Below are 11,747 nucleotides of genomic sequence, written 5' to 3' on the forward strand. Positions count from 1 at the left end.
TAAATTGAGTCACAAAGATGGTATCATAAAATAGACGCATATGATAAGCTGACGCCATTTTTTAGCTCACTGTATTGTTATTAAATACTAGTCGGTAGCCGTGGTTCTTTATTTACTGCATTTTGTGTGTCTCGTTACTTGCGGTACCATTTTGCGCAGAGACAGACAGAATACGGCTATTATTATAGAGAAAACTAGTCGTTAGCCCGTGGAAAATCCCCGGGTTCGCCCGTCCTTTATATTTACCCGTCGCAACAAAGTGGATAAAAATATATCGCATTTGATATTCGTGTTTCCGTAACATTATTTTCAAACTCAGCGGGGGGTCCGCGCAGAGACAGACAGACGACGGCTATTATTATAGAGACTAGCCGTTAACCCGTGGAAAAATCCACGGGGTCGCCCGTCCTTTATATATCGCATTTCGTGTTTCCGCAACAGGACGCGGTTTCCGCGGACAGACAGACAAAATACGGCTATTATTAAAGAGACTAGTCGTTAACCCGTGGAAAAATCCACGGGGTCGCCCGTTGCGTTCGCTCATCCTTTAAATTTACCCGTCGTATCAAAGTGGATAAAAATATATCGCATTTGATATTCGTGCGCATTTTAAGAATTTCGTGTTTCCGTTACAAGACGCCGCTTTCGCGGACACACAGACAGACGGAATACGGCTATTATTAAAAAGACTAGTCGTTGCCCGTGGAAAAATCCACGGGTTCGCCCGTCCTTTTTATTTACCCGTCGCAACAAAGCGGATAAAAATATATCGCATTTGATATTCGTGTTTCCGTAACATCATTTTCTAACTCAGCGGGGGGTCCGCGCAGAGACAGACAGACGACGGCTATTATTATAGAGATAACAATTTTGATAATAGAAACGTTTAAATTTTTTTTCTTGTATCCACTTATATACACATACTTGATGTGACAAAAATCAGTCTGACAAAATATACGAATATGATAAGAGTTTAGTTCGACAAACTTCTCCCGCTCACAACGAATTTGTTTTTGTTTTTTCTTGTATCCACTTATATACACATACTTGATGTGACAAAAATCAGTCTGACAAAGTATACGAATATGATAAGAGTTTATTCGACAAACTTCTCCCGCTCACAACGAATTTGTCTTTGGTTTTTTCTCGTATCCACTTATATACACATACTTGATGTGACAAAAATCAGTCTGACAAAATATACGAATATGATAAGAGTTTAGTTCGACAAACTTCTCCCGCTCACAACGAATTGTCCCAATTATCTTTTGACACACCTTCAAGGAAATCCACTGAAGTACAAAGAGGACCGTCAAATAAAAAAAGCTTTCTCAACTGTGATAAACAAAGATTATAACATTAACAATCGTGTTAATGAGAAAAGAAGCAAATTCAAGTGTTTATTCAGCAGTAAACTGAAAAGTAAATCAAAACCAAAATGTACACACATAAACCCTAATTAACTGAGATGTTTATCAGGTCCAAACAAAGTCGATGAAAAGTTTATACTTTGTTGACAACATATGCATTTCACATCTTAACAAGATCTTCATAGATTAACAAATCAGTCCATTAATTAACAAAAACAAAGTATGTGAACAAGATGCCGTTGCTAGTATTGATAAAATTATCTGTGTAGTATCACACATACAAACGATATGCAAAACGAACGTTTCCGAAATACGTCAACAGAGCACGCTACAAGTTTCAAAGACAGAGTTGTTATCAACGTAGGAGGGACAAGACATGAATGTTATATCAGTACTATTCAAAACTTTCCTGATACGAGGCTATACTGGATTGCTGAGACAGCATTAAAGATGGCAGATTTTGATCCCGATGGAAATGAATTCTTCTTCGATAGACATCCAGGTTGTTTTCAAAACATTCTGAATTATTGTCGAACAGGCAAGCTACATTGTCCAAATGATGTGTGCGGACCACTATTTGAAGAGGTGAGTACGATACACAAAAAAGCATGCTTTCAAAGCATAACTTTTTTTAATAAAAACATAGCGGTTAGATCAAAGGTAATTTTTATCCCTTGTAAATCATGTTACCATGGCGGCCACAGATAAGGAATTGGATAAGCCTAATGGAAATAATATTTTGTTGTTTTTAGTTATAAATAAACTAATTCGGCGTTTCACACATATTATAGATTTATAGTTCGTTATTATTATATTTGCAAGAAAATAATCATGGTAATGTGCCACAAATCATCTACCGTAATGCTAGTTTTATATACAGAGATATGAAACTTTAGATAGCAAGCCGTATCATCCAAAAAATCTATAATGTAATATTAGATAAAGTGTTTGTTTAACTCTTTTTTTCTTTCCTGTCAATTTCGTTGTCGGAGATAGCCAGAAAGAGAAAAGAGCTCTGGGGATGAAGTTGGAGGTGTTTATAATGATAAAGCTAGATTACGATTAGTTGCTCAAGTAGTAACTTAGAAGAGGGAGACTTATAGATAACTTTCTCCTACATGACAGGACATATATCAGGGTTTTCTACGTCAGGGACTCGGGACTAAGGATTTCGAAATATTATGCCTTCCCCTTATGATTACACCCTACAAAAAAACAACAACTATTGTTAAACGCTCACAGAAAATGCCCCGTGTAGCGCAGAGCCTCCTATAGCGGACATATTTTTAAGACCCATCGGGAAATGTCGATTGGGATCATTCTTGTCCCCAGAGCTCTTTGAGATTAAAACCTACTATTGAGATTTATCTCAAAAAGCTCTGGAATTGCGATTCGTCTGTTAATAACGCAAAGTGTTAAAAAAAATGATTTTTTACTGACCTTAAAAAATACAATAATAAGCATCTGGTAATTTTTTTTAACAACTTTTTTTGTGAAATATTTATGTTTTACGTAGCAAACTTTTATGCACACTGGACACATGAGATACTTTTTAAGCCCTGCTAATATGAAGGCGATACTTCTGAAGTACATAAATCATAGAGTACTATGAAAACTGTTCTGTAAAAAACAGTGGGAAAGTTACACTGTGTTGTACTGTAGTCCTCACATAAACAATGTACGCACATCTTTATGATATGAAACCGTCATATGCAGCTAAAAGGCTGGTGAGTCGGATTTTACATCGTATATATATATATATATATATATATATCGTACAAAAAGTAACGAAATTTTTCTTTGTTGACGAAAATTAAGTCCGAAGAAAAATTTTGTTCGACGAACATTTTGTCCGTTAAGGTATATAGCAAAAAGGCCGGCAAGTCGAATTTTATATGATTGGTATTAACCCACGTTACTTTTAATAATATGCACGTATTAATTCCTGCTTCATACTTTAACTCTAAAACGGAACGGCGAATCATCATATATGCAGCTGGAAGGCCGCAAGTCGGATTTTAAAGAAGAAGGAATGGCTAAAAATTGACAATCTGGTCTTGCTGATGTTAACAGAATACTATTATTCCAAAAGGGCCATGGTTATTTTTGTCCTTTTTACCTGTATCACCCACCCACCACATACCCTAAAGTACGAATGAGGAATAATATGTGCAGGTTATTAAAAGTAACGTGGGTTAATAGCAATTTCATTATTTTTTTGATTGTTGATACAATGAATTTTAGTTAATTAAAAGGCGTATTAACATATAAATATTACTAAAGCTTACCTTCCTCAAAATAACAAGCGAAGCTTATATGAAAGACATTTAACAGTTTTATAGGAACCTTTTTCTTTATTTGAAAAATCTTTCTTGTTACTCGAGATATATATATTAAAAGTTTGACTAATTATGCCGCATTATGAAGTGTTTACAGCTCCAAATTGAATAGTCAAGAAACATTTTACATCATTGCTATTGTTAAGGTCCAAAATTTGAAAAGCCAAGTAAATTTTTTTTCGTGTTTTTTATTATAATTTCATATAAAATTAGCTTGTTTTTAGCTTTGATCCACACATCCGCGTTAAAATATATTCGAAATTTCGTTAATCTCGTCCAATTAAGACAAATTAGATCTTTCCCGTATTTCAGGAGCTTCAATTTTGGGGGATTGACGAATTAGTTATGGAGCCATGTTGTTGGGGCTACTACACGCAGCACCGAGAGGCAAACAAGACGTTAAAAATGTTTGACGATTTATACGAAGAACAAGAAGAAACATACGAAGACATGACGAAACATGAAACATGTGGTTTGCGTAAAAGTTTAGAAAACTTTAAGAATACTGTGTGGAGGTTATTAGAGAAACCGGAAAGAAATCCACGTGCACGGGCAAGTTTGATATATTTTTCTGCTTTTACTGGTTTTTAGTAACCTTGAGTGTTTATGCATGCGTGACGAACACTCACGCTGATTTTCAGCTGATAAAAATTTACAAACTAAAGGAGAATGTGCTTTTTTCAAATTTAACAGGAATAAAACTTTAACATTGCGCTCTAAATTCGATAATGCAGTCAAATCTATTCATAGCAGACATACTACATAGCACCTGTACATAGCGGGGACACTCTTTTATGCAGTGTTAACGGTCAAACCCTTATATAATTACCTCTACATAATGGACACCTGTACCACAGTCAACATTCTTTTTTAAACTGTTTGCGTCTGCTATGTACAGGTTTGAGAGTGTTCGAAAGTTTATTATTTAACGAAAGTTTCTTCCTTTTTATTCTTGCATGAATACCTAAGAGGAGAAATTTTCTTAAGCAGTACAGACAAGATCACTTACTTTGACGAGCTTACAGTGCCTAAAACCTGGATTTACATCTCAGTAGCTTTTATAGTACTTACGGTGAGAAAAAGTTAACCGCTCTGCGCAACTTGCTTGTAAAAAAACAAAGAAACTAACGGTGTCTTACATAAGGAGATAAAGAAAACATACGAAAATTAAAATGCAAACAAAACGACATTTTTGGACAGTTTCTCATATCTTCCAAAAATGTTATTTGCTCTGCAACCGTTGCTCCATCCTATACCCTTCTTCTGCCCATCCTCTTCCCATCCTCTTCCCATCCTCTACCCATCATCTATCAATCATTTACTTTCTTATTATAGCTCGTAACTTTGGCGATACTTTTGGTAACAGTGCTATCTGTTACGACGTTTTGCTTGGAAACGATGGACAGGTTTCGACAAAACGAAAAACAGTTCTACGCTTTAGAGATCTTTTACTGTGCATTTTTCACGGTGGACTTCATGTTACGTTTGATATGCTGTCCGTCAAAAATCAGATTTGTGAAAAGTTCAATGGCGTGGATGGACTTCCTATCGACTGGTCAATTTTACGTGACGATTTTCTCGCGCACAGACGTGCTGAGCTTCTTGTTTATGTTGAGATTGCTCCGCATATTTCGCTTGTTGAGATTTTTTAAAAATTTTAGCGGGATGATTGTGATTGGTCAGACGTTAAAAGCAAGCGCACGTGAACTTGTGTTATTGGTCATTATGTTATTCGTTCCTATGGTGATATTTTCGACGATGGTGTACTTCGCAGAAAAGGTATTTGAAAGATTTACTTTGTGTTACTCAAATTTGCAATAGTACAAAGAAACATCTTTAAAAGATTTTTTATCCTTTAAAGTGAGGAGTCTCCTTGTATCAAAGTTGAAGAAAAGGTAAAACGCACTTAGCTGGAGCTCTCATTCTTTATTTTTAAAATTCTATAGAAACTAATCGCTAAATTAAAAAAATGCAACCTTGTTCCCAGCGCCTGTTGTCTTTTTTATATCGGGTGGTGGAGATGAACATCTTTGTCCCGATGTCAGAAAAGATACAAGTTGCCCTATGGACTCAACTTCGATCCCAGGACCTGTTGTCTCTTTTTGCATATCGGAAGTTGAGACGGCCAGACCTATCAATAACTGCAGCGCCGATGAATACGGCGAAAAATATTTTTCGACGTCATCACTCATATCAAGAAGGCCAAAAAAACTCGGGGACGAGGGTGGCATAATATTTTTTAAATCTTTAATAAAATTAATTCTATATGATTTTTTCTTATCTCCACAGGGTATTACGGCTGAGAAATTCACAAGCATTCCTGACTGCTTCTGGTGGGCGATTATCACAATGACTACGGTTGGTTATGGAGATGTGGTACCTACTTCCGAATATGGAAAGCTTTTAGGAGCTATCTGTGCGTTTTCCGGTTGTTTAGTAGTCGCGTTACCTGTCTCTGTTATCGGAAACAACTTCTCGTTTTATTATTCTTATGCTCAGGCGAGAATGAGGTTACCAAAGAGGCAACATAAAATCATGCTAAAGGCTGACAAGGTTTTGTTTACAAATGAAAAGAATTTAGCTGAAAATAAAGGTTTGAGTGTACTCTATTTTAATCTTAATCTATCTTAAAATCTTAAAATTCATTTAAAATGCTTTTGTTCATAATATTTAAGGGCATCCTCGTTCCCAGGGTTTATTGCCTATGTAAAAGCTGGCTTAATTGACGGCTAAACAAGAAGGCAATATCCCCCAGGAAATGAGGTTGCTTTAAGGGTGCTCTATCTTCGATCTAACCATTACACTAAATTATTTTTTCATTTATCACAAATTTTCTGGTCACAAATTTTCTGGCCATCTTAAAAAAATAATTTGAATTTATTTTTAGAAAACCCTGCAAACATGCATTCAAGATCTCGTCGCTACGCAATAAGTCCGTTGGCTGGTCCAATTAAATTCTTTTCCGACACCAAAACAAAGAAGACATCAGTTCTGCATCCTGCAACTAATGGCAGCTCTCTTAAACCGCTCGTTAGACACGACAACCAAGGATCTCCACGTGCCGTTCAAAACGTGTATAAACCGGTCGCAAAACACGACAACGAGAAATCTCCTCTTAGCTTTCATAAGGAGTATACTTCTAAAAAAATGAGAAGCCTGACGGTATATGAACAACCGAACCTCCTAAGCAACCATATGCCGTCGTTGACACGATCGTATGACGGCATGTTGAATGAACAGGGAACTCCTGCAAGAGATAGAAAAAGGATCTTACATTTGGATATAAGTGCTTACGAACCAGCAAAACTTCATGCTTCAGTGCATGCTTCAAGACGGAAAAATAGTCGCTATCACCATCCCTTAATAAATTGAAAATACAGTTGAGCTGTAAACTATTACAAAAATACGAATATAAATAGTACTGTTATAAGGAAATATAAATATAATAAATATAATTTATACTTATATAGTGAAAGTATGACACTACATAAAATAATGCTGTTATATGTAGATTTTGTAAAAAATACGTTTCAAACCAACCTTATCCCCATGACACCCTGTATCTTTTTGACATCCGTATCGCTGTCCCTGTTTCAAAAAGATACAAGATACCCTGGGATCGAGATTGCGTTTAAAACAACTTATCTTACAAATTCTTTTTTTGTTTCACTTTGTGTTGAATTTTAACGTTGAGAACTAGGCTGTTTTGTACCCCTCTACCTCGTTCCCAAGGATTCTGGAGACGATGTTCAAAATGGCCGCGCGCAGCTTTATTTCAGCATTATCCAGTAGAGTAATACATTTTTCCACGGGATAACGACTAGTCTATGTATCTCCTTAATTAACAACCTTTTGTGTCCATCCGTTCTCGATAAAAAATGTCGTGCTAAGGACACACGAAATGGCAAATGCGATATATTTTTTATAGACTCTATTGTGACGGGCAAATTCTCTCAACGGTAATAGCCGTTGAATCTCTCTACACAAAGTGATTGTACTATACCTTTGTGCAAAGAGGCGAAAAAGGTTGCCAAAAATACCCATGCGGGTATATGCATGATAGGCACTTTCTCGTGGGGCTAACGGGAGTGGTTTTCATATACTATTGTGAAACTATTCACAGATACATATAATAAAAAATTAAGCGTAAAATTTGAAAATTATTTTATACAAACAATATTTTCTCTCCATTTTGTGTAGTTGTCTGTCTCCATGACAGACAACTACACACTACAACCTCGTCCCCATGGACTCTTGCGTTTTTGTCATTAAGAAGGGAGTTAAGTAAGCGCTAGCGGCATTGAGATCAGAAAAGAAGTCCTTGGAAAAGAGGATGTCAACCACTATTGACTTGGAAAGGATTTTTACAAGGTGTAAGGCAGAAAGGAGATTCGGGAAGTCAAGCGAAGCTTAAGGGTGTTTAGGGTTACATATATCGGATGACGGGGAAAATATTTTTGTTAAATTTATTAAAATTTCTTTTTATGTAACACCGTAAGTAGAGTATAATAACACAGCAATGGGTAAAATGTTTGGAACAATCCGATCAATTATGTCATACTGATTGAATTCATTAGAAGTTATTTTCGCACTTCTTCTCCAAAACACGGCGTCCTTTTTAAACACACGTTCTCTTACAACAGTCGGCCTTCTACAACAGGTGGCCTCCTATAACACGAGTCCCCAACAATACCAACCTTACTACAATAATTTTACGCCCAAGAAAGATCAACTGTAACACAGGCTTTTTTTTAAAGGAATAACTTATATAGGGAATATCAGGGTGAAAATTGCCTAAATTGTAAGAAAATCTCAAGAATATTTCCAGGGTGAGTTTGCTTGGAATACCCTGTTATATTTGGTTTGATAAACATCTCTGGGGAGAAGAACATAAACATGCTGTAAATGCGTAACAGTATACTAAAATATGTGCGAACATCTCATTCAAAAGAAACATCTCCAGCTGTCGTGAAATAGTTATTCTTGCGCATACATGTGACAGAAACTTTACCCTGAAAAATAAGAATACATTAAGAATACTTCACCCTCATACTTTGCCAAATCATAAGAATACTTCACCCGTAACGAAAAAACACTATTCTTATAAAAAAGAAAACGTGTATGGCGATACGCGTGTCAACGCTGGACGTTTGGGAGCTCTCCTGCATAGAAGAAAAAGCTACTACGGGCTTTATCATAAGCAATTTGTATGGAAACGAGGCTACATGTCCATAACAAATGAAAATGGTAACCTGCAGCACGCATGCATGAAATGGATTCGATTTCATTTTCGTGTTGTGTTCCTAAAAATAAAAAATTATTTCTAACTAAAACTAAAGTATAAAAAGTATGTATTATCACTAATCTCTGTTTATATAAAGAGAAAATATTGCGTTTTTTTTGTCTAAGTGTATCCTTCAGTAAAGCTAATTGTAATGTTTAAAAATAAGACCAAAAAGTTGTTTTTTTCAGCAGGACAGCATTCTGTATTTAATGCAAGTGAAAATTCTCAGAACTGGTTCTGGGAATTTGCATTTTCTTCTGATGCTTCCTTCACTTTCTCTATTCTGCCAGATAAATCCTCTAACCATCCTAAGAACCATTAACAAAATATCCTTGTCTACACTGAGAAAAACAGCCCGCAGCCTACAAATCCCCAGTGTATACGGTCCAGCAAAGCAGAGGTGTGTGCCCAGTCCAGTTTTTTCTTTGTTTTTCTACTTTGCTGCATGCAGGTATCTCGTTATGGCCATAACAGTCAGTAATATATAAGGTGCTACACAAGTATTATGTACCAGGGTCATGTTTCACTAAAAAAGACTGGAGCTAAGTATGAAAATTTTTTGACAAAGAAGAAGGTTTAAAAAAAAAAAGATGGTGGTTAAGCAAAACGATAAATAATATTTAAAAAGCTAAATCTTGAGTCACGTGAAATTTTAACAAAAAGTGAATATATCATTGAGAATTTCACACGCAAGTCTTTCAGGTGAGTCCAACTTGTAAAAGTACCGTGGAAGCCTGTTAAGCTTTTTTTTAATTACTTATAGCTTTATATTTTTAAATGCTGTTTTTACAAATTCTATATACTATGACGCACCGAAAAATTCCTCAAGATTGTCACATGTAGGTTATTGTTGTTTAAACAATAACCTCCCTGGTCCTTTTATTATTTTACGATGTATATAATTATTTTCTCTAAATAACAGTGGTCTATTAAGAAAGTAATTATTTATGCAAGTTGCATATAGGCAGAAGCTTGCATTCAAACTATACTTTATGCAACAAAATTCAAAGCCATGCTAGCATGTGTACTGTATAATCCCTAATTGCTATGTATTAGTGTTTTCTGTTTATCAATTTTTTTCTAAGGTAGGTTGACCATGTATACACAAACAAAGTGTAGAAAATAACATCGTGATCAAATCCCTAACTTTTGTTACCCTCATCTGCGAAAAATTTTACCAGCCATGGATTTTATAAATGACAAAACATGTGTAAAGACCAAATCATTAATTATGTATAGAAGGGAAGTCACTTTCTGGTTATTCGGCAAGGTTATTATTTATAGCTGACTAATATTTTTATTATGACATTGCACTACCTTATCATCATTCTCCGGTTAACGTCCGTTTTCCATCCTAGCATGGGTTGGACGGGGTATATTAATGACCCTTTTCCAATCTGATCTAGACTGTGTTAGATCTAAACTCAACTTCCTCTGTATCAAGTCTGTCCTTATAACCTCCTGCCAAGTCTTTCCCGGTCTCCCTCTGGGCTTTGTCCCAGGAACTATCAAGTCCCTACACTTTCTTACCCAATTACCCCCCCCCCTCCATTCTTTCCAAGTGCCTCAGCCAATTCAATCTTTTTATCTGGATAACATCTTTAATTCTATGGAATATATACTTAGCTGCTTCTTAGCTCATCTGAACTCTTCTGTCTCTCAGACTGGCGTTACACATCCACCTAACCATTCTCATATCATTCCTTTCTAAACGGTCAAGATCTTCCTGCTTCACTGCCCATGTCTCACTTCCGTAAAACATAACACTCTTACACAGGCCTCATACAACCTACCTTTTAACTCAATTTACTTTATTTCCTTGTTTTTATTTTTTTCCCTACAAGCTATAGGTTTGTTTTCATCCAGCATAATTTTAATGTATATATTGCAAATGCAATTAGTCACGCGATTTGGCAAACACGTCTATCATCACAACAACGCAATTTCAGTTTTTCATTGCTATGTACACCTTTCAAGATAGAAAATATAGTATAGAAATAGAAATGGCTTAGAATTCAACCCATAATAAAGTTATTACACATGTTTAGGAATGCTTAATGCTATTTCCTTCTTCTTTGATACAAATTTATTTGGTAAAATTATTTCATTGAAAGTAACATGAATGTTCAAATGATTAGCCACAAAAGTGCCAGTTTGCTTAACTTTTTCAATGAAATTCTCAGCTTTCTTTTGATCACTTTGCCAAACTTCACAAATTGATGTGGGTTGCCTTTATATTCAAAAACAAAAGACAATACCAGGCCCAAGGCCTAAAAATTATCTAGAATCTAAAAATTATAGCAACAGCACTTTTAATTAAATTTTTGCTGTTGTTGGCAAATTTTGCTTTCATTGGAGTGAAATACAATGTTAATTTTTACCAGATTATGTTTTTCTAAGCAAAGACCTGCAATAAAAAATGCGTAAGGAAATAATAAAAGTATCAACAAACTAAGAAATAAAACATAAAGTTTATATACTTGCAACTCTTGTGAATTTTGTGTATGTTGCAATAATAATGCATCTTCGGAACATTGAAATATTTTGAAGCGTTTTCTTTTTTATATAGACAGAAAGGAGACGTATGCAACAATCTGCAATAACAATATTTAATTTATATAAAAACTTACTTCATGAACTAGTTTTTAATTTTTAGCAAGTTGATAATAACACAGTTTTGTGGAGGTTAAAAGTCGCTGTGTTTCATTTAAAAAAATGATGATTACATGGCCATATAAAGCTTAGAAATTGCCA

General features: G+C 35.3%; 1 protein-coding gene across 1 annotated transcript; it reads left to right on the plus strand.

Moving 5' to 3' along the window:
- The first annotated feature begins 62 nt into the window (after window positions 1-62).
- Window positions 63-7,227, plus strand: LOC130630358 (potassium voltage-gated channel subfamily C member 1-like). The gene is made up of 5 exons (XM_057443831.1): window positions 63-1,955; window positions 4,022-4,261; window positions 5,045-5,488; window positions 5,999-6,302; window positions 6,597-7,227. Exons 1-5 carry the CDS (start codon window positions 1,659-1,661, stop codon window positions 7,079-7,081), a joined length of 1,770 nt encoding a protein of 589 aa, XP_057299814.1. The 5' UTR covers window positions 63-1,658; the 3' UTR covers window positions 7,082-7,227.
- Window positions 7,228-11,747: the final 4,520 nt, after the last annotated feature.

Source organism: Hydractinia symbiolongicarpus, chromosome 2 (genome assembly GCF_029227915.1).
Source record: "Hydractinia symbiolongicarpus strain clone_291-10 chromosome 2, HSymV2.1, whole genome shotgun sequence".
Taxonomy (NCBI): domain Eukaryota; kingdom Metazoa; phylum Cnidaria; class Hydrozoa; order Anthoathecata; family Hydractiniidae; genus Hydractinia; species Hydractinia symbiolongicarpus.